The sequence below is a fragment of the Perognathus longimembris genome, chromosome 7 (assembly GCF_023159225.1).
Source record: "Perognathus longimembris pacificus isolate PPM17 chromosome 7, ASM2315922v1, whole genome shotgun sequence".
Lineage (NCBI taxonomy): Eukaryota > Metazoa > Chordata > Mammalia > Rodentia > Heteromyidae > Perognathus > Perognathus longimembris.
The window spans coordinates 63,583,108-63,607,907 of NC_063167.1; the positions used below are offsets into that span (position 1 = coordinate 63,583,108).

Here is a 24,800-nt window from a genome sequence, read left to right on the forward strand (position 1 = left end):
ACTATGGCTCAAGAGGTAGAGTGCTAGTCTTGAGCAAAAAGAGGCCAGGGACATTGATCAGGCCCTGAGTCCAAGCCCCAAGACTGGCAAAAAAACAAAAACAAAAACAAAAACAAAAAAACCATGATATGTTGAAATTAACTACAGCAATGAAATACCACTTATTTCCATAACATGGAGTTCATTTCTCTTATCATTATCTTGTGCATTCATATGGGCATAGCTATTGGACTGTTGTGCTCTTCTGCTGTGTCTATCCTAGATATGTACTAATTATTCCCTATGAGGGAGACCATATGGTTTATGTTTCTTTGGGGCTGGGTCACTTCACTTAGTATGATTTTTTTTCAAGTTCTTCCATTTCCTTACAAATGAGCCAGTATCATTCTTTCTGAAAGAGGCATAGAATTCCATGGTGCCATGTGAAACTGTATCTTCTATTCTCTCGTATTCCCTTCCTGTAGTTTTACTCCTGCTATTACTGTAACTGATTTTAGTGCCCAGGATAATGTATAGACATGCATTAGAACTAGGGTAGGGAAAGGGAATACCAAAAATGAGAGACAAAGGATAAAAAGACAAACCATTGCAATAGCAATACTTACAAAACCAATTGGTGTAAACCAACTGTACCACTCATGGGGGGGAGAGAACTGGGGAGGTGGGAGATGGGGGAAAAAATGAAGGAGGAGGTAACAAGTTGGCTAAGTAATGTCTTTGCCTTACATATGAAACTCTAATTCCTCTGTAGTTCACTTTGACAATAAACAAGAAAAAAAAACCCAACACAATAGATGGGTTTAATTACAAAAAAAATCAGAATATAAGTAAAATTAATACTTGATAGACTACAGAAATCATTTTAAATGTTTAAAACCTATTATAATTAAAATACATTAATATGGGGCAAATGAATATTAACAAGAAAAAATGAATTCACAATAGAAAAATAGGCAAAGAATACAAGTAGGTAAATTACTACTATATCAGTCTTATTTTCTGTTACATAATTTGTAAAGGAAAGAGGCTTATTGGGGCTTAAGGTTCTGGAGACTAGGAAGTTCAAAATCGGTCATCTGCCATTGGTAGGGGCCTCATGTTGCCTCAGCAATTGGTGGAAGGCAGAGGGCAAGTGGGTACATGTAGAAAAACGAAACATCAGAAATAGCTTGACTTGTTGACAACTCATCTTCTAATCCAGTCTCATAAGAGGGAAAACACAATGCATTGAGACATTAACTTCTGTTAATAACTAAATCACCTCTCAGAGGCTCCATCTCCAGCCTTCGTAGTGATGAGATTTCAACAAGAGTTTCAGAGAAAGCAAACCATATTCAAGATATAGCAAAACCCTAATGGCAAGTTTAGCAATCAAATAAACACATTAATAATCAGTGGCAAAACACAGAGGTATACATTAATGATTATCAAATAACAAAAAAATAATAATCAGATAAAACCAAGTGTAGGTAAGAAGATGGAGAAGTGAATTCTCATCCTTTACTGTCAGGAGTAGACCTGAAACCATATGAAGGAAAATAAACAAGTGATGCTTAGTAAATTCAGTGTACACATGATCTCAGGATCCAACAACACCCACCCCCCCCTTTAGGTTTAAACATCAGAGAAACCAGCACAAAACAAATCAAAAGGCAACTTTGGCCAGGAAATGATGGCTCACATCTGTAATCCTAGCTACTCAAAAGACTGAGATTTGAGGATCACCATTCAAAGCCAGCTCAAGCAGAAAAGTCCATGAGACTCTTATCTCCAGTTAAACACACACACACACACACACACACACACACACACACACAACTAGAAGAGCTCAGGTGGTAGTGCTAGTCTTGAGCAAAGCTCAGGAGAATGCCCAGACTTTTAGTTCAAGCCCCAAATTGGCACTTAAAATTGGCACTTAAAAGCAACTTTGCCCAATGAAGTTTATGACTACTATTTTTTCACAGTTACAGAAAGTGGAAAGCGACTTTAAGTAGCTATTTTTAGGACAACAGAGAAAAATGTAGTAGAAACATAATCTGAAATACTGTTTGTTCTGTACACAGAAAGACTACAACAAATTACATATGGCAGCTAATGGGTTGCAAAAACGAGGTACTCAAAAAAAAAAGCAAGGAACACAACAACACCTATAAGATAACATTTATGTCAATATCAGATATATTTGTTTAAAAAGCTGTTTGATTTACTAGGACATACAACAAACACTAAAGCAAAAACTTTCTATAATGGAGTACTAATGGCTCATGTTTGTAATCCTAGCTACTCAAGAGTCTAAGGGCTGAGGATTGCAGTTTGAAACCAGCGTGGGCAGAAAAGCCAGTGAGACTCTTACCATCAAGTAACCACCCCCACCCCCAACAATGACAGTTATATCAATGAGACTCATTCATTCAATTCTATAACTGAGCTTCAAAGGAAACACAAAGCAAAATTAAAACCATTATTAATAACAGTAAAGAAATGCTATCAATGAAAATTCATCATACTAACAAATTAAGAAGAAAAATTATGAATATCTCAATGTAGAAAGGCTATTTGATAGATTCAGTTATCTATTCAGGATTTTTAAAAAGGAAACCAGGAAAGTAGGATTTGGAATGAACTTTACTTGGTTACCAAGACTATTCTATACCAGTTGTCACCATTTCAGGAAACACCTTTCACCAATGTAAGAAGACAAAAGTAATGAATACAAAGTATTCAAAGGGTGAGTATAAAGCATTCAAAGTATGAGTACAAGAATATTAGAAAGCACCAACAATGTCATTATTTGAAAATATTTTCATAGATGATCCAGAGAATGATGACTTATGATGGCCCACATGTGATGCCATCAAACCGTATGAATATGAAAACTCAGTGTATGGAAGTCAAGTGCCCTTGTTTATAAGCAAATCAATTAGAAATTATTATCTTAAATTTCTCATCCATAATAGAAACAAAACTATAACTGATGGTTAAAAAAACACAAATAAAAAAACAGAGTACAGACTATAAACATTACAGAAGATTATTCCTAAAGATCTGAATATAAGAATTATATCACATTCATGTATCAAGATTCTCCATATTTTAAAATATTTTTAATTCATTAAATTTCAATTATACATATTTCAGAAAGGATAATTAAGAAAATAATTTAAAAAACAAAGTTTGTGACAAAGAAGCAGATATTTTCAGATTCTGTACTTACAAAAGAAAGGAAAGCCAGGCACTGTTGGTGCACTATGTAATCCTAGCTACTCAGGTGGTTGAGATCTGAGGATCATGGTTCAAAGCCAATGCAGGCAGATAAATCTAAAAGACTCTAATCTCCAATAAGCCAGAAGTAGAGCTGTGGCTCTGGTGGGAGAAAACTAATTGACAGCCCCCAGGCCCTGAGTTCAAGCCCCAGTGTACACACACACACACACACACACACACACACACACACACACACACACGGAGGGGTGAGAAAGAGGGAGGGAGGAAGGGAGGGAGGGAGGGAGGGAGGGAGGGAGGGAGGGAGGGAGGGAGGGAGAGAGGGAGGGAGGGAGGGAGAGAGGGAGGGAGGGAGGGAGGGAGTAGGCATCGTGATGGTGGTGCACACCTATAATTCCATCAGTCAGGAGGAAGAGGGAGGCTGAGGATAAGGGAATCATGATTTTCAGACCATCCTGGGCTACATAGTTCCAAGACCAGTCTGGGTAACATAGCAAGACCATATCCTAAAACAGTAAAACAAAAAGAGGATAAAATAGAGAAATATTAAAAACTTAACTAAAAATAGGCAAAACACACCAACAATCAATTTTACAGAGAAAAAATTAAAAGAAAAGAGTCTCAGTCTTGAGGGCAGTAAAAATGGCAGTTGAAAACAATAGCATATGCACACTATTTCCACTAAATACCTGTCAAGTTTTGTTGAAAATGAAAGGAAATAGGGACTTCCTGCTGGGTTGCTAAGATTAAAAACACACATGCTTCTGATCATATAAAATAATATTTATCAAAAAAATGCTACTTATTATGTATATGTGGGTTCTAGAATATATGAAGAAAGATAATTGGCTTGGTATTGTGGTAAATTGCCTAGCTAAGATTAGCTAGTCAGGAAGCTGAAACAGAAGTTGGGGACATGGCCCAAGTGGTAGATTACCTGCCTAGCAATCCAAAAGTTCTGGGTTGACATGCAAAAATTAGACTATATTTGTTTTTAAACAAACGAGTACATTTCTTCCTTCCTTCCTTTCTTCTTTCCCTCCTTCCCTTCCTCCCTTCCTCCCTTCCTTCCTTCCTTCCTTCCTTCCTTTCTTCCTTCCTTCCTTTCTTCCTTCCTTCCTTCCCTCCTTCCTTCCTTTCTTCCTCCCTCCTTCCTTTCTTTTTTTGTTGACCACAGGGCTTGAACTTGGGGATTGGGCATGGTCCCTAAGCCCTTTTTCCTCTTTTTGTTCTACCACTTTGAGCCACAGCACCACTTCCAGTTTTCTGGTGGTTAATTTGAAGAGTCTCCCAGAATTTCTTGCCTGGGCTAACTTTGAACCACAATCCTCAGATCTCAGTCTCCTCCAGTTAGGATTACAGTCATGAGCCACTGTGCCTGACTATGTGTACATTTCCTAACCAAGCAAAATTTACCTTTACTCTTCCTAAAGGAAGCTCTAGATGAGGACAGAATGGTAAATAAAACTGAGGTTAGTTTCATTATCTTAGCATAGGAAAGTAATGTTTTATTCTTCATAAAATAATGCTTAAACATTGAGTATTGCTATGACTTTATCAGGAAAGTGAGATCATATATTATTATTCTTTATATTTTCCTAATTTTTAAAATTTCTTTAAAGTATTAAAATAATCTATTCCATTCCAGCTTAATAAGTTTACAAATATTTTCTAAATATAAATGAGTTAGAGACATCACATGTTGTATCTGCATATCCTAACCCAGGTCTATATACACAGAGTCACATACAGGAAAATGGAGGAATTGTCTATGACATCACTAACTAAAATTAGTATAGAGTTACCACACACAATAGGCAATGGAACTGGCAGATGGCTGAGAAAGTTATAATATGGGTTGAGCCACACTTTCAGAAATGTTTACTGTGAAAATGAAAAGAAGCATGAAAATGGAGAGATAATCCGGGATTCATTAGGATCTACACAAGAAGTATATATATAGTAATAAGTGATAAGTAGTAATAAATATGGAAAGAAAAAATACTGGTGCTGTGGCTTGAACTAGGGGCTGGGTGTTGTCCTTTAGCTTTTGCACTTAATGCTGTCATTCTATCACTTGAGCAACAACTCCACTTCAGGCTTTTTGCTGGCTAGTTGGAAATACAAGAGTCTTAGGGATTTTTCTTGCCCAGGCTAGCTTCAAATCACAATCATCAGATATCAGGCTCCCGTGTAGCTAGGATTATAGGTATGAGCTACCACCACCTGGCTAATAATTAATTTTTGTATGTAAACTGCCCAGAAACTTTAAATCATTCAGATATTAACTTGGCAATTCTATTTTATACTGTATTCATTGACCCAAACATGAGGAGCTTTTATTCAACAGTATTTGCAAAATTCATATCTTTTGCCTTTCACACTGACATACTTGTCACAAAACAAGATTACTGAACTAAGACTTACTAGATAAAAATCACAGTGGCAAATACTGGCCAAATTCTTTAACCTTCACTCCAGCATTGCAAGGCAGACAATACTACATCTTCACCTAACTGGGAAGGAAAATGAGGCCCAGAGAAGTAAAATGGATTATCTAAGATCAGACCAAAGCTAGTAAAAGGTAAACCAAGATCTGTCTAGTTCCAAATCCAACATTCCCTCCAGGACCATCCTAAGCTTTTCTACTAACCAAAAGCATTAAATAGCTATCTCATGAACAAGTGCTGATTTCCAAGAGGCACAAATGTCGATAACTATCTTATTATTTAAAAATCTTTATTTTAAATACATGAACTTATTTGGTAAATATTTACTTTTTATAAATTATTATGATAGGCTATGCTATCTCAAAAATCTAAGAATAGCTACTTAGCCTCTTAAAAATAAAGTCGTTTTCAAAATGGGTTAATAGAAAGTGGAGCTGTAGCTCAAGTACTAAAGCGGTAGCCTGAGCACAAAAGGTCAGGAACAGGGCCCAGGCCCTGAGGTCAAGCCCCAGGACTTGCACATGTACACACACACACACACACACACACACACATACATGATTAATAGCACGTTTTTATCTCACAGGATTGTTATATTGAGTTCATTTTAATTATTGTCATATCTCACTAGCTGAGATTAAATAAGAAAATGAAAGCATTAGCAAAGTAGTTGAATGTAGTTGCTACCCAAGAAAATGCTAGCAAGTGTTATTTCTCTATTATATTTCATACTTTATTATTGCTAATTTTTCTTATTAAAAATAAGAAATTCAAAATCTCTACAACTTTCTATAGCACAAGAGAATTATATCCATAGTGAATATCCAGTCATGCTGCATCCAGTTTCAATTTCCAATAATATAGACAAAAGCATTCTCTCTTTAGATTAACAACATGGGAATTATAACAGCTCAACAGAACATTGTCTTCTACTCAGTACTTTAATTGTAGAGCAATTAGTATTTTAGTTGAGCCTGACATCTAGTGGAATGACTGTAGTCATTCAAAATATTTAAAATATACACTTTTTATTTTTTAAAAGGAAACTAGTAACATTCTATTACATAAATGACTGCTAGCTAATATAAATACCTAAAGAGGATAGTCAGAGTTAGGAGTATAGATTAAGTGATGCAATGTCTGCTAAGCACAAATGAAGCCTTAATTCAAACCCCAGAATGACCACAAATTTTTTTTCAAAAAATTTTAAAAAGAAACTTAACAGCACACCACACACAACTGTAATCCTAGCTACTTGGGAGGCAGAAATAGAAAAACTCTATCATGGTTAAAGGCCAGCACAGGCAAAGTTGGTGAAAGACCATGTTTCAAACACATACTAAAAGCAAAGTGATTAGTGACATTGTTAAAATGGTAGAGGGTTTACCTAACATGCATGAAGCCCCTGAGTTCAACTGAGAAGGAGTTGTTTGGTGGGGGATTGGGAATTAACTTGAATATTGTTTAGTGTGGGGCATAGACTAAAACCTTCCACAAATTTTATGCCATTCATTAATTTGTTCATATTTAACATTTAGTATCTATGCTAAACATATAGGTATATATATATATGCTTTTACATATATGCGGGAATGCATTATTTTTGGCAGTACTAGGGTTTAAAATCAGGGCTTTGCATTTGCTTGGCAAGTATTCACAATTTGTTCTATTTATGTTTTTGGACCAAGTCTTGCTTTTTGTCCTGGGACAGCCTTGACTATGATCCTCCTATCTATGCCTCTTTTGTAGATGGCATTATAGCCTTGAATTACCATGCCCAGTTTGTTTGCTGAGATGCCTGGGCTGGCCTCTAAACAGGATTCTCGAGATCTCTCCCTTACAAGTAACTGGGATTACAAAACTGAGTCACTTCCTCCAGACAAAAATGTTTTTTTTATTTTTAAAGTGAAGTACAGAGGGGTTAAAAATATTTTAAAGCTGATATGACACTAACTTTTTTGATGTTTATGGACCAACAGGAATTAAATGAATTATCATATAACTGTATATAATTATGAACTCTGTTTAGAGCTATGAAGTGCGCATAAAAGAATATTTAATTTAGGTCCTTTAGAAGGAATTTAAGACAAACCCCTCTGAGGGAATGATAAGCAAATGTCTAAAGAATGAAAACCAAGCCAAGAACCAGTAGGTCATGACTAAAGTCCTAGCTCCTCAGGAAGCTGAGATTTAAGGATGGCATTTCAAAGCCAGCTCAGGCAGACAAATCAGAAAGACTCTTACCTTCAACTAACTACCGAACAGTTGGAAATGGGGATGTGATTCAAGTGGTGAAATGTCAGCCTTGAACACAAAAAAACTAAGCAATAGTGCGAGGCCCTAAGTTCAAGTCCCAATACTGGCACAAAAGGAAAGAAAAGAAAAATGAATCCCTAGAAAAATTTAAGGCAGAGAGAACAGCATATGTGAAGGACAAGAGGTGAGAGGAGGTTTATATCTGATGGAATTGAAAGAAAGGCAATGGTAATAGCTATGAGCAAAACAGCAACATTAAATGAATTTAGGGAGATAAATGGGTGTCTTATCAAGCAGGGCTTTCAACCATGCTTACTACTCAAGATTTTATTACTTCATCATAATAATGGTGGAAACCTGAAGGGTTTCACCTGAAGGGTAACACAGAGAGAGATGTTTGATGGCCTGTGTTGATTTACAAGAATATTCTGACCTGGGTGCTGATGGCTTATGCCTGTGAATCCTAGCTACTCAGTAGACTGAGATCTGAGAATTAGGGTTTGAAGCCAGCCTAAGTAAGAAAGTATGAGACACTCTTATCTCCAATTAACCAGCAAAAAGCTAGAAGTGGAGCTGTGGTTCAAGTGGTAGAGCACTAGCCTGGCACTCGCTTAACTTGAAGCCCCACAATCAGCACAAAAAAACAATAACAACAACAAAAATAAACATTCTGGGAGAAATGAAATACAAGAAGATAAATGTGAACATAAGGAGAAAAATTAGGACTTTGTTAGATAATAAGAAAGTTATTCTCATTTTGTAATCCATAATTTTCATTTATTTATTTCTCCATGCTGCCTTATGTAAAACATCCTCAAAACTATCTTGCTTTTATTGACCTATCTTCATATATATCTAATATGCTACTAATCATTGCAATTTTTACTTTAATGGCTATATTTTAAATTTTTAGAGGTTCTCTTCTTTTAATCTGTCCTTGTTTTCAGTGTCTTACTGTTTTCTTCAGATTTCAATCTTGCTTAGTTTCCTATTCTATATCGCTCTTATTAGAATGTTATTTACTAAGCAAATGCAGACCAGTGAGTATGCAGATAAGTCTTTTGCCAATCACTTAAAAGGGAATCATTGACATAAGAAAGGGCAACTCCTGGTTTCTCTTCCTTTCAATCTTTCCTTACTCATCAGTAACTCACAAGTAGAGTATTATAAAATGTACACATATCAAGAAATGAACTGTTTAAAAATTAAGTTCCTTTGTTCAGTATTTTCACTGTTGGTGAGAACAAAACACATACGCATGCATATAGACACTATGAAATATAATCTGTAATTTTAATGGCTATGCATACATATTAAGTATTCTTATATGTACATTTTATTTGTTTTAATTTACACAGTCTTACTATGTAGTCATAGTTGGTATCAAACTCATGAGCCTTTTGCTTCTGCCCCTAGAATGCTGGGATTAACAGGCATGCAATGCCACATCTAGCTTTCATACTCAGTTTTTAAAATTAGCCTTGTATTATATGACAATGCAATATAAAAATCCATGCTAATTTTTTTAAATTTTAGCTTTTCTTTGCTTAGGATGGCATCAAGTAATAAATTTTAAAACTACTATGACAAGTCAAGGGACACAATTATTAAATTTTTATTGTTATTCTAAAGATGATGTATAGAGGAGTTACAGTTTCATAAGTCAGGTAATAAGACCATTTCTCTTTTGGGCAATGTCACCCATTCCTTTGCTATCTCCCAGTTTTTCCCTCCCATTCCCATCCACATATTTTAGCAATGTTTTTTCCTATCCTGGGGCTTGAACTCTGGCCCTGGGAGCTTCTTTACTCCTTGAGCTTCTTTACTAACAGCTGGCACTCTACCATTTGAACCACAGCTCCACTTCTGGCTATTTTTTTTCTGAGTAGTTTATTGGAGATAAGAGTCTCCTGCCTAGGCTGGTTCAAACTCCAATCCTCAGATCTTAGACTCCTGAGTAGCTAAAAGCCACCAGCACAACGCTTGTTTTAATACTTCTGTTTTGTTTCGCTTTGCCTTTATGCATTGCTGGGGATGGAATTGAAGGTCTTAGACGCTATCTGGGCAAGTACTTTATTGAACTGGATCTCCAGCCCTTTCTCTTACTTTTTGAAAGAACTTCATACTTTTATTTTTCACAGGCCTTTACAATTTATGTAGTTGGTATGATTTATTAGTCTAAAAACTGAAGTTTCAATGAGCATGGGACACCTTTAGTTCTTGTGCTACAACAGCAGGACAGATGCCCATAGTTACTTATCCTATAGCCATCCTCTCCTTCTTCCTTGCTAACAGAAAACTCATTCTCCTCAGGATGACAATATGGACTATTTTTAAAATAAAAATGGGTTATTATACTCCTACAGATGCTTTTATGTCTTGACTGCATTTATCAGAACTAAGTTATCTATTTCTAGCTAATGAGATATAATAAATGTTTACTAGGTGAGGTATATGAAAATGTTATTTTCTTGACTTAAAAAAGAGAAAGCAGTGTGTACTTTTGCCCTTACCTCTCGTCTACTTCCTGCACTGAAAACATATGTGATGCCTAGAAGTTCAGAAAGCATTGTATGATATACCAGGATGAATGCTACAGTCAGAATACAAAACACAGCAAAACAGAAACTAGCACAGCCAAAGCTCTTGTTCAATCCCCAGCATAGACAGTGAAGAAGGGGAGACAGACAGACAGACAGACAGACATCAAAATGAATGAAGAATGCACCATACCATGTATAAATATAAAACCAGGAACAGGAAACTGTCTACCTCTGAGCTTCATTAGAGCCAAATAAGTTGGTTGAAACGTAATCATTCTTTAACTAATACAGCAGACTAAACAACTACAAACATTTAGAAATGTAAAGAAAGAAATGGAAAAAATTAGTTCATTGTTGAGCTGATAAAAAGAAGACGGGGAAATGTTAAGTTTGCAGAAATTTAAAAAAAAAAAAAAACGATGTGAGCACACAAAATGACCCTGTTTGGTGTAGGAAAAAGGTTGGATGAGAAAGATGCTTGAATCTTTAAACCCCAATGGTGATGAATGGATAAAGAAAATCTGATATGTATATATACAAAAGAATACTGTTCAACCTTAATAAAGAAGATATAGAGTCATTTGTAACTATGTGGATAAAGCTTAAGGACAATATATTAAATGAAGTAAACCAGGAACAAAAAGACACATACTACACATACTATATGACCTCATTTGTATCTGATCTCATTTATGTACAGAATCTAATCTAAAGAGAAGCAAACAAGGAAGTTGTGCTGTGGCTCAAGTGGTAGAGTGCTAGCTTTCAGGTGAAGAGCTCAGGGATAGTGCCCAGGCCCAGAGTTAAAGCCCCATGATCAACAAAAGAGAAAGAAAGAGAGAAAGAAACAAACAAACGGGAACTGACAGAAGCAAAACATGACTGATAGTGGTTGGTGGGCAAGATAAGTAGAGGCTAAATGATGTTGGTTAAAGGATACAATATTTCAGTTAATGGAATTAACCAGTGAAAATCTATTGATTAACATGTTGGCTACAGCTACTAATACTGTAATATATTTTGATAATGCATTAGGAATGTGTATGTTTAAGTGTTTAACCACAAAAATTGCATGTGAAAGTAATACACGTTAATTTGCTCAATATGGTCATTCTAATATATGCAAATTTCAAAATATCATGTATATTATACACAAATTTTATTTAGCAATTTCTTTGTTTTATTTTTTTATTTTAATTTAATTTTTGCTGGTTGTGGGGCTTGAACAGAGCCTGGGTACTGTCTCTGAGATTTTTCTGCTCAAGGGGAGCACTCCATCATTTGAATCATAGTACCACTACCTTATTCTGCATTTTTTTGGGGGGGGCAGTCCTAGGATTTGGGACTCAGGGCCTTAGCACTGTCCCTGGCTTCTTTTTGCTCAAGGCTAGCACACTACCTCTTGAGCCATAGAACCACTTTTGGCTTTTTCTGTTTGTTTATGTTGTGCTGAGGAATCGAACCCAGGGCTTCATGCATGCTAAGCGAGCACTCTACCACTAAGCCACATTTTCAGCCCCTTCAGCAATTTTTAAATTAATTTTTAAATCTTCACATGGTGACTTAACAAGCATACTCAGTAACTGTGAATGACTCCAGTTCCATCTGATGGCCGCACACATACACAAATTAAAATTTTATGACATTCTATTCTCTCAGTGAAAGAACAGAGTCGATAAAATTCACCCAGTGAGATGATAAAGAAGCATTTCTATCACATGGAAATGAGGCAAATTCTCCCCTGAAAATTTTAACTATGTTTTGTACAATCCCAGATTAAATTTCAAATGTATAACATCTGAGTGATCTTGCAACTTCCAAACCTAGAAAGAACTTTACATCAACATTCCTCACTGACCAGTGATGCCCTTAGTTTCTGATATTTGAAATACTTTCAATAGAGAAAAATAAGTCCATTAAAAAAAAAGCTGTAGGCCATGGAAAATTATTTCACAAAGAATAATTCTGAAGATAAAACAAAAGTACTAGGTCTCTAATTAGAAAAGTCTAATTGTAATGTCAATAAAGTGGTTTTAAAATATAAAATAGTAGTATCACATATGTATTATGAAAACAGAAACATGCAATCGCAATTAATTATACCAATTTAAAAGTGGTGGTCATCTTTAGGGGAAAGGGGAAACAGGTATATGTGAAAAGCCTGAAGAAATATTCCAGACTGAAAGAGGATTGAGCAACATGGCACTTGGGTACAGCATGTGATATTGGCTTGGATGTTTTTGCTCTTAAGACATTGTTGGAACAATTTGCTCAAGCCTGAGAGGGGTTTTTAGGTAAAGGGTCTACAGAACTTTTTGTACTAGTCTTTCTTGTTTTGTTAGTTTGAAATGGTTTCAAATGTTTTTAAAACCAAGAGATGAAAACCATTTTAAAGAAGAAATTGCAAGACTGAATCAACTGTAGGTGGCAAATAGAGAAAATAACAAAAAGAGACTTAGATTTATGGTTTATGTGATTTCATGCATGATTCAATTCACCAACATAGAAGTCTCAAGAAAGAGTGAACCTTTGGGAAAAGCAAACAATAGTCTGATCACTGGAAATATTGAATCTGGTATTTAGAATTTAGGTTTAGGGGGTTAGAGGCATGGTTCAATTGGTAGAGCACCAATGAATGACCAAAAGCATCTGGTACCAAGTTCAAGTCTCAGTCTCAAACAACAAGAAAGAGTAAAATTTAGGTTTAGGTGGCAGTATCACAAAAGAGCCTAAAACAGTATACATGTTTATGTTATTCACTTAACAAATTATCTGAAAATTCAATGTTGCCAGGAATTTAAAGCATAAAAATATAAAAATGAATAGAAAATTTTGCTGTCTTTAAAGGACTCCCCTTTGGTTAAAAAAAAAATGGAATGGATCTGTGAGCAAAGTAGATGGGAAGAACAAGCTCTAGTCTGAGGATGATGACCTGTCTTAGAATCACCTGAGCGAGCTTCTAAATATCCCAGTGTCCAGTCTATACTCAGAGTGGGATCCAAGAATCAGTGGTTGCCTAGAGTCTCCAAAAACAGTGTGTAGCTAAGATCAAGAGCAGAGGTTCTGGGCTGGGGATATAGTCTAGTGGCAAGAGTGCCTGCCTCGGATACACGAGGCCCTAGGTTCGATTCCCCAGCACCACATATACAGAAAACGGCCAGAAGCGGCGCTGTGGCTCAAGTGGCAGAGTGCTAGCCTTGAGCGGGAAGAAGCCAGGGACAGTGCTCAGGCCCTGAGTCCAAGGCCCAGGACTGGCCAAAAAAAAAAAAAAAGAGCAGAGGTTCTACTCAAAGAGAACACCTGAGACACTCACCCCCTTTCCTTTGATATATTTGACAACATTGGGGGAAGGAGCATAGAGGATAGGAGGTGGAAACAAGGGTGTGTTAAAATCCTAGCTATGCCAGAGACTGAAAAATTATGGTTTGAAGCCAGACCACTAAGAAAAAGCTGAGAGTTGGCTGGGTTGCAGCCCAGTGGCAAGGTGCTTGCCTAGCAAGTGCAACTTCCTGGGTTTGATCCCCAGTACAAAAGGAAGAAGAGACAAAAAAAAAAAAAATGTTAAAAAAAAAAAAAGCTTGAGAGGCCTCATTTTTAAGTTGCCAACAAAAAGCAAACTAGGGGCATGGATTGAGTGATAAAGTATCAGCCATGAGCAAGCAAGGCGATCAGGCAAGCAGGAAGTGCTGAGTTCAAGACCTAGGTACAGAAAAAGAAAAGAAAAGAAGGGCCAAAGGCTGAGAATACATAGAAGAAAGGCAAACAAAATTTAATCTGTTAAGAACTCAAAAATGAGAAGTAAATTTTTGCTGGGATTTTTGTTTGTTTGTTCAAGTCTAGGACGTAGAATTATTCCTCAAAATGGTGCCATGGAGGTATGATAAGCAAATGTGCCGGTTTTAAATACAGAAATCTGAAGAGAGAGTGGTGCTTTTTTACATAAAGATCTAAAAAGATCCAATGAATGGAAAAATAGTACTCCTATTTGTGTATTTACTTTTCTATATTTCTATATTTAGAGATGAAAGACATGGAATAGTTCAGAGTTGGTAGAGTCTCTGATACTGGAGTTACTTTAAAAAGAGATGTTTCTGTCATCACAACACAAATATTTATATATTACTTTCTTGTCCTAATGATGCTTTTACTACAGTTACTTTCATCCTCTCTAACAAGAGCTGTAAACTTTGTGTTCTCTGTTGAAGTAAAACACTGAAGCCCAAATAGATTTCATTACATGGTGCACCTGTATTTTTCCAGACCCATTGTTTCAAACTCGCTGGCCACACAAAAAATAGCGTTTCCTTATTCTTGAAATACCAACATGCCTCCTTCCATGCTTGTAACTTCTTACATTTCTTTCGTGCATAGTTTTTGTAGTAAATTTTGCCTGAAGAGTTACTCAAAGTGGCAGGGTTTAAAAGCCATATTTTACACAGATGTGAAAATTATTCAAGCTCAATAGTTATGGCTATGCTATGTCACTATCTTTTAAAAGTGATGGGCAGGAACTTGGTGTTTATATATAAGCCCGAATGATGTTCCTTAAAGCTGTTAAGTCCCATGGTCAAGTAGGGAGACTAAGGGCATGATCTCTCCAGCCCTTGACCCAGTGCCTGGCACATAGTAGGTCCTCAACACTGCTGAACGACATATATTAACAGGGTGGTGGAGGACAATGAATTCAACTGTATTCTGCAAACAGGCCTCGGGGCTCAGTGAGACAATACCACTACTGTAAGATGACAGGGTCCATCGGTTTCTTATTTCATAGATATTGTTTTTGATGATGTAATTTCCGTGCCCACGCTAAAAATTAAAAAGAGGAACTAAGTCTACGGTGCTGGGAGTTAGTTGTTAACTTGGAAGGCAAGGGGCGGTGGCGCCTCGACGCCCTCCGGGTCACTAAGGGGCGGGGCGGAGCTTCCGGTGCTCCCCGAGGCTTGGTCGTCGGAGCCTCTAGGGGTCGCTGTTCTCGCGATAACCTCCCGGAGGCCCCGCCCCGCGCCGGCTCCGGCTTCCTGCGTCCGGGGCCAGCCCCACACCGCAGGGACGCCCGCCAGGGTCCCCTGCTCGCCGCCTGCCCGCCCGCCCGCCTCGGCCGGAGGTTCTCCGGACCCGGCAGGCCGCTTTTCCGGTGGCGGTCTCCGGGCGCAGGGCCCGCTGCAGGGCGCACGGCGTCCTCCCAACCCCGCCTCGCCCCAGCCTCCGCCCCCTTCGCGGAAACAACAGCTGGGGCGGCCGGGCTGGCGCCGCCTCCCTCTGCCTACCGCGCCCCGCGCCCCGGCTCTGCTGCGGCGCCTCCGCCTCTCGGCTTGGTCGGCCGGCGGCTCTGCCTGGGTGCCGCCCAGAATGAACATCATGGACTTCAACGTGAAGAAGCTGGCGGCCGACGCGGGCACCTTCCTCAGTCGTGCCGTGCAGGTACTGTGGCGGGGGTAGTGACGGGGGCGGCGTCCGGGAGAGGGCCAGGACGGGACGGGCTCCGAGGCAGCGACATCCCCGGGATCCTGGCCTGGGCCCCGGGGCCTGGGCGAGGGGCGCGGCCTGTTGCCCCTGCAGGGCCCTGGAGGCCGTTTCCTGCCCCCCTTCTGCCCAACCGCCGGTCCTGGGGAGGCGAGTCGCGACGTGGCCTGGACCTTTCTCCACCCTGGAGGACACCTTGAGCTCACCCCGGGGCGGAGGCGCGGCCCCGCGGTGGGGATGGGCGACACCCCCGGGAGGCCTGGCTCCTGGGACTCGGGAGATGACCGAGACGACAACCCACCGTGCTTGCGCCGCCCCCACCCATCCCTCGGGTCCCTTCCCCTCGGCTGTGAGGCCAAGGAGTTTCTTTTTGCTGCCCCTCAACCCCGGCAGCTGCCAACACAGCTCCTACCAGCTCCCCCAACCCCCAAGAAAGATTGTCCCTGGGCTTGGCAGCCCCTAGAGGAAATGGAGATCGCCTGTTGGTGTCCCGACTTTGCCAAGGACATGAGAAACCTAGAATTAAGGGGAGGGGCCATCTTCCTTATCCCCCAAATGGGAAGCTCTGTTGGTTAAGCCAGGGGAGGTCGAGAGTAAGATTTCGTGTTGTGTCTGTGGTCACAGTGGTTTATTTGAAGTGCACTGTAAAGGGAAAAGTTCACTGCTTCTCAAGATTCCGTAATCAAGGAAGTGTGGTAAGGAACTTGGACCACGTACCACAGTCATCACCCACATTGTGCTAACTCAGCAAATCTGTGAACAGATGTAAATTTCACAACATGGGTTATAAACAATCTGTTGTTTAGTAACAGGGTAACAACAACATTCCCTTTTTTTAGAAAACAAAAGTAATTTTCTCATACGTGTTGCCAGATTGGTACTGAAATGTAAATCTGTTCTTTTCCCTTCTATCCTTTTTCTTTCTTTTACCTCAATTTTTAGTAGCACACTTGACCCTATATTGCATTAACCCTGGCCAAAAAAAAATGGGTAAGCTACAGCAAAGGCACTCACTGCCTATATAATGAAAAGTAGTGTGTCAAGCAGTTGGCAATACATTTGTCACAGTCTCCAGTCCTGTCTGAAGCGTTGTCAGACGTTATTAGCTCCCCTTTATATAAGGAAGCAGCCTCAGATTAAATAACTTGATTAACTTGCATGGCTAGTAAATAACCAGATGCTGGCTGACCTACTACCGCAAGCTGCTTTCTCTTTCTGCATAAACATCACATGTTCAAGATCTATAGAATAGTAAAAGGATGTAGTAGAAGGACCTAAAGAAACAAAGATCATCTAGTGCAAACAATATTTCATTATCAACAGTAGATAACAAGATGTGGAGAATTCCATCTAGCTTTCTATTTCCTAAATCTGTAGTAAATAGCAAGCCTGTTCTTGCTGCTCCTCCTCTAAAAAATGGAGATGAATGATTGAGAGTATAAAGTAAATTTCGATTTCTGAGACACTTTTTTAGACTTAACGTTGACTGTAGTAGATAAAACCTATGATGTTTTGTTAGTCTTAGTGCTGAATGATTCTGATGTTTGATAAAGACCTGATGCTATATAATTGGATATATTTCAGGTACATAGTCCATACTGTTTAAATAGGATATATTTACTAAAATTTAAATTGTTGATTGATTCAACTTAAAGTAAATCTAGAAAAGCTCTCAAAAGATGTACTTTCTAGATGGATTTTAATTACATAGTGATTTAGGAAAAGTTTTTTAAATTCTATTTTAATGTGTTTCGTCAAAGCATTTTTTTCTTCAGTCTTAAGTGTGTTTACACTCCATGCATGGCTGTTGGTTTTATGTACACCATTGATACAGCAGTAAATAAAGAGTGTCTGATCTCCTGGTGCTAGCTGAAGACAAGCTATTAATACATCAGGTAGAGGCAGAGAATAGTATGATGGCAGAAGTGGTGGGTTTCAGCTTGTTCAGATAAGATGGTCAGGGCAAATCTTTCTGGTAGACAGAAACTCAAAGAGACCTCAGTGAAGTAGCAGTGTTGGATGTGCAGTTTATGTTATTTGTTTTTGTTTGGGGAAGGCAAAGCATTTCAGAAAAAAGCAACAAGTATAAAGACTGGAACTTCAAGAGTATTGAAGAGACCAGTTTGGGATCTGTGGCCATAGGACAAATAAGAATGGGATTGTGACTTAGATGACAGTCCAGAATTGGCTCTCAGAGTGGCCCTGAAGTATGAAAGGACAAGATGTATCCACGGGTTTTGTCTTAAACCATTCATTTGAAAGGGAACATTTTCAAATACATTATTTTAATGTACCTTTTGTATATAAGCCTGTAACTGTTAAGGATACCTACTGAAATATTTATGGTAAACTTATATCTTGTCTGAAATTTGTTTTAAAATATTTCAAAAAATAGTTGAAACAAATTTAGCAGAATGCTGATAGTTGTTTAAGCTGAGTTATGGTTCTTAAAATTTCCTTATACTGTTTTTCACTTCACTGTTGTATTTTTGTATATTTTTGACATTTTCCATAACATTTTTAAAAATGCAATTAAGGAAAAAGATATTTCCAAAATATAATGTGAAATTTGAAAAGCTGTGTTAGTTTTCAACACTACTTTCTCGTTTCATTGTTTTGTCAATAACTAAGTTACTACTCTTAAGATGATATCAGTATACTGCCAAAGTAAAAAGTTTCATTAAGAGCTATGCCAGTTAATTTGTAAGTGTAGACAACTGTTGAATAGGACCTAAACATTCTTTCTTGAATAATTTCCATTCAATTCAAATTGTACATTTAAAGAATCCTATGATAAGCCACCCACTGTACATAATTAATTGAGCTTTAAATAATCAAGTTTTAAACTTATTTTTATACACGTAAGGACTATTCTTTCTGTATTATTTCTTTCAAGTTCCAAAATACCTACTATTTGTCTAAATCTGGGCTTTGGTTCATGTAGTGAGACTTCTGGAATGCTAGCCATCTCTCCCTCTCTGATTAGTTTTTCCCTTCAAAACAGCTTCAAATATATCGCAACTATGAAGGTTTCTCAAACCATGTGAAATTGATGTGAAATCACTTAACATTTTTTAATTGTCTATGTCCATGTGGCATTTTTCTTCTAATGAAGTACTATGTAGGTCCTTTGGAGCTCTCAAATCCTGTGACTCTACATCTTTCATAAGATACATCCTAAGGAATCAGCTCTTGTTGTTTTCCCCTCCTTTCTTAATATCTGGCATGGTTCATCCTAATTTTTGTATCATTTTAGCCAAGGAAGTTAGTGCCCCTGCATATAGGAGTTTATTCTTAAGGCAACAGGAATTTAGCATGTTAAAAAAAAATTTGTCATTTTCATTTTAGTGCACATTTACTGAGTACCTTTTAAGTACTTGGCATTGAAAGATACAAAGATGAATAAGACCGAATTCATAGTTTAGTGCCAGACTTGTCATTGTTAAACATTTTGTTTTTTGTATATCTACCTTTTGTATTACTGTTCTCTTATTTCATCTCATAACTCTAAATAAATGAACAAGAGGTGCATTTTTAATTTATACCAGATATTAAGGCCAAACTTTGTTCACCAGTTTTAAAATAAGGGAATGTGTACTTTCTAAATATTTTTCAAAGAAATACTTAGGCAGGAATTCATTTTTAATTCTGAAAGATTTCTTCTAATTGTTAAAGTTATTCTATGAATTTTATATCAGCTCTTTCCTCGGGGAGTAGGTCTTAAAAACATAGTTCTAAGATTGGTCTCTGGTCGAATTCTTCCAGGAAACATAATGGTGTGTCTTACCTGGAGATGTAAAGATGGTGACACCATTAGTGAACTCCTTCAATATCCTGTTTGCAATTTCATTTCAGCGAACGAGCTCCTGCCTTTCTTAAATCCTGTTTCTTTTTTAGAATTCAAACTGTGATAACTTCACTTTCTTTCCAATTTTAATAAAATTACCACATTTACAATCTACATTTTCTCATAAAAGGCCCTACATGTTTACTATTACTTAAAACTTGTAGTCACATCCTTTGATGGCATCACTGTTAACTTCTAGGTAGAAGATAGTTTGTTAATTGATACTAAAATTTATGCCAAAGCACTACATAAATTATACAATAGAAAATCTACAAGATTATTTCAATTCATCACATTTCTTGAAAGTATGTCATAAATGATTTTTAAACTGTTCTTTCTGAGCCATACCAAGTCACACTCCTTATTGCTGTACAATTTAAAATTATGTAACAAGGAGGTCTATTATTTAAATCTAATTTGAAGACAGATTTCATACTAGAACTTCAACACAACTGATTTTTTAAAATGTTTATATTTAAATAGTGGTACATAGTAAATAGTTGTTCTTTTACAAATACAATGCATCTTTATCAGTGTCACCCCTTTCAACATTCTCAACCACCCCTCATCCCTAAAGCATCCTTTCTTCTCTCCAACTGACATTTTTGAAAGCAAAACTATTGCATGGTGAAGTGATAGTAATAGCAATCAAGATTAAAAGTGCCAAAGAAAAGTAGTGCCCACTGCACTAAAGCAAGTAATGCACATTTAAATAATTCAGAGCTTAAAACATAGTGTTAAGTCATGGTTATGCCTGAACTTATCTGGGGAATCTTTGATCCATATATAGGCTACATCCTGGTCCAATGAAATTAGAATTCGAATTTGTCAGCATTGTCTTTGAAATTCCCCTCCCTCAAATAATGCTAAAAAGCATTGAGAAATAATGGTGTTCAATCCACATTAGTGTATTAATAAAATCAGAGTTTGTTACTTATTTCCTTCCTCTGAAGAGGTTCATATTACTTTTAGAATATTACTCTTACTAGCCAAGGAATTGGTTACAATTTACATTAAATAGATGTCTTTCATCACACAGCTTTTTAAACATATTTTCCCCCTTTTTGCTTAAGTATATGGAATCCAATATTTTCATACTTCGGGGTATTGTACTATCTTGCTTAAAAAGAAATATTGCAGTGTCTGGCCTAAGACAGCCAACTCAAAAGGCAAACCTTTCCTTAAAGAAATACTTAGAAAAAAATATATAAAGGGAAGAGAATTAAACTTTATTTTCTCATACTACTTTACTATGGTACAAATGAAATACTATGAAAAGATTATGCATTTGATTACATTTTAGAGAACATAAAATTTGGATTTCTCTAACCTACTTACATTGTGACTTTTACTATAGATTGGTTTTTTTTTTTTTTTTTTTTTTTTGGCCAGTCGTGGGCCTTGGACTCAGGGCCTGAGCACTGTCCCTGGCTTCTTCCCGCTCAAGGCTAGCACTCTGCCACTTGAGCCACAGCGCCGCTTCTGGCCGTTTTCTGTATATGTGGTGCTGGGGAATCGAACCTAGGGCCTCATGTATCCGAGGCAGGCACTCTTGCCACTAGGCTATATCCCCAGCCCTATAGATTGTTTTTACCAAAGTTCTTAATAAACTTTACCACTGACTTATTTATTAAAATAAATGCTTTAAATCAGTTCTGGTCTTTAACTAAAGTCTATTACCAGCTTATAAAGGCAGTGTTGACGTGGACTTGAAAATGTTGAAAATGAAAAGCTTTTGTTAATTTTTAAACCTTTAATAACTTAGGAAAGGACTCTTAAGAAAAAGAAGAAAAATATTAGGTCTTCTGGCTTCTGGAAAGGGTACCATTATTATAATTTTATATTTGCAGTTATTATCCTAGGTAGACCATAAAGTCCTTGTGGGCAAAATCACATCATATGTTGATCATCTTGTAATAGAAGAATTCCATAAATATTTTTATTATTTAAAAAATTATTATTGTACAAAGAGGTTACAATTCTATACTTAGGTTTAGAGTACAATGCATCTTAATCAGTCATGGCCTGGGTCCTGTCAGTGAGCTTTTAGAAGCTCAAGACTAGGGCTCTACCACTTCAGCCCCAGATCTGCTTCCATCTTTTTTTATGGTTAATTGGAAATAAGTGACTCACAGACTGTTCTGCCTTGGCTAGCTTCAAACCACAATCCTTAGATTTCCTGTGTAGCTAGGATTATAGGCATGAGCCCATAAATATTTTTAAACAACATAAATCTGCTAATTTAGTTACTTAATAGGCTTTTGTAGTTTATATATTCTTTGAAATATTTTAGAGAAAAATGTATTAAATATATTTTTATATTAATATAATAAACCTTTTGATGTTAATACAATAAACCTGATTAATGATGGAGAAAACTCTTTAGCCACCAAAATATTTCCCATTAAATCATGAGAAATATTATGCCTTTTATAATTCTACATTTGTATAACAACATTTCAATTCTTCCATTAAAATATAAAAACATCAGTGTTGTTACTGTGTGTCCTTCCCTCCTCTGCCTTTTTTTTTAAGGTGGCCTTTAATTTGGTAAATAATTATTGAATGTCATTAAAAGGCAGGGAGGAGATATGAATACATTCAGGCAAGGAAGCATAGAACATATATGGATAATAGTAGTAGAAGTAAAAACTAGTTTTTAAAAAATTAGCAAGTATTTAATGTAACGATAGTATAAGACTTAATAACTGAAACACGGGTAAAATTAAATGTCAGTACTGACCCTTGGACAGAATGCTTCACTACTATAAGTCTCTATTTATTCAGCACTAAAATTATAATTCTTACCTGTAAGAATTCCTTTGAGTACCTGATGTATTGCTTAATAGATGGAATTTTTATCACATATTAAGTCCAGGTATTGTTAAGAATTCATAAATAGGCAAGCAGCAGTGGCTCATCCCTGTTAAACACAGAAGATAAAGAGCTAGGCAGGGTGGCTCAGTTCTGTAATCCAAACTATTTGGGAGGTAGAAATTGGAGGGTGGAAGTTCATGGCTACCCTAGACAAAATAGTTTGCCAGGTTCTGTTTTCACCAATCATTGGGTTTCTATCATCCTAGCTACAGGGGAAGCACAATGTCTGGATGTGGTAGAGTGCACTTTTCATCCCAGTGACACCAGGAAGCACAGTAGTAAAAGAATCACCGTCTATTCCAGCTGAAGAATAAAGTTAGACCCTCTCTCACCAAATAATGAGCAACACAAGGTCCCCAGTTAACCTCAGTACCAGAAGAGTGGGAAAAGATGAACAAACAAAAAGATTAGCTAGGCTTATTATTGGCTTGGGGTAGCCCAGAGAAACAAACAAACAAACAAAAAGCTCAGAAAATAGAACAGCAGAAGAAATTTTAAGGAATGAAAAGGAGAAGTCAAGGTAAATATTGTCCTGTTAGCTAAAAATGAGTTATGATTGAGCGTGGAATGGGTGCCAGATGCCTGTGATGAAGAGAAAAATCATATATTTTAAAGGAAAATTACACGTGACATACTGCTTGAGTCATCACCTGTAGTGTTTAATTAAAAGTTTCCAGAAAACTCCATAAAACCATAACTTTTTACCTTTCTACTGCCTGTATAGGCAGTGCTATCTTTTCTCAAACATCAACATACTCAATATAATAAGTATGTTCAACTACCTTTTATGCTTTCTAAAAGATACCTCCACTACTATGCACTGATGCCTCATGCCTGCAATACTAGCCACTCAAGAAGCTTGAAATATGAGAATTGTGGTTCGAAGCCAACCCAGGTATACAAGTCTAAGACTCCAATTAACCAGCAAAAGGCGAAAAATGCAGGCATAGCTCAAGTGATAGAGCACCATCCTTGAGTGGAAAAAGCTAACTAAGCAAGATTTTTCCCTGAGTTCAAGCCCTCTACCATCACAAAAACTAGAAAATGAACAATAAAAAATATGAATGAATTTCTGGAATATATACTTAAAGTTAAATCATAAAAGTGAATCCATTTTAAGTTGAAATAACAATTTGCAGGTTTTGAATAGAGTAGTCTCTTAAATAGGGAACTAACTGAAAAAGTGTTAGCTAAGAAGCATGAACTTTCAGGCCTATATTGTTAAACTATATTCAGTGTTAAACTCTGCCAAAAGCTGAATTTAATCCCCAGGACTGGCACGTCTACCATATATTTTACAACATGCAAGAGTTAGTATGTTATAATTCTAATTCTAACCAGTACAGGGGGCTGGGGATATGGCCTAGTGGCAAGAGTGCTTTCCTCTTATAGATGAAGCCCTGGGTTCAATTCCCCAGCACCACATATACAGAAAATGGCCAGAAGTGGCGCTGTGGCTCAAGTGGCAGAGCTGCTCGCCTTGAGCAAAAAGGAAAGAAGCCAGGGACAGTGCTCAGGCCCTGAGTCCAAGCTCCAGGACTGGCAAAAAAATAAATAAATAAAAATAATAAAAATCATCTAACCAATACAGGTTAGAAATGACTAAAATATGTTCAATAATATTTTTTTTAAGTTACAGAGTTTAAGTGTTGCAAGTTAGAATTCAAGGGAAAGTTTTCTCTGATAGCATGACTTGTTTTGGAAAAAAAGGAAAGGTATTTATTGTCTTTTATGATAGTGGTTACTAAAACATTCAATGCTTTCTCAGGTTATACAGCATTGCAGTCAAGATTTGAGTTCATATCCATCTGATGGAAGGCTCTTAGTTTTTGCTATCATGCTAACAAACTAGAAGCACACTTGCATATTTATGATTGTTTGGATTTGATGTTTGTTTGTTTATTGCTTTGCCAACCCTGAGGCTTGAACTCTGGGACTGGGCACTCTCTCTGAGTTCCTTTTGCTCAAGGTTAGCATTCTGCCACTTGAACCATAGCGCCTCTTCCATCTTTTTCTGTGGTTTTAGTGGAGAGACTACTCTCACGGACTTTACTACCTGGACTAGCTTCGAACCATGATTCTCATATCTTAGCCTACTGAGTAGCTAGGATTACAAGTTTGAGTACTGACATCTGGCTT

At 37.2% G+C, this 24,800-nt stretch overlaps 1 protein-coding gene across 8 annotated transcripts in view; it reads left to right on the plus strand.

The window, feature by feature from the left end:
* Positions 1 to 15,512: 15,512 nt before the first annotated feature.
* Sh3glb1 (SH3 domain containing GRB2 like, endophilin B1) overlaps positions 15,513 to 24,800 on the plus strand; it is a 33,115-nt gene continuing 23,827 nt past the window's right edge. For 2 of the 8 annotated variants that reach the window (XM_048351699.1, XM_048351701.1), the window contains exon 1: positions 15,514 to 15,895. In XM_048351699.1, coding sequence (XP_048207656.1) covers positions 15,824 to 15,895 — 72 coding nt within the window. In that variant the 5' untranslated portion in view covers positions 15,514 to 15,823. Of the gene's footprint in view, positions 15,896 to 24,800 lie in introns of all 8 variants that reach the window. The other 6 variants (XM_048351700.1, XM_048351702.1, XM_048351697.1 and 3 more) reach the window with 5 other exon arrangements.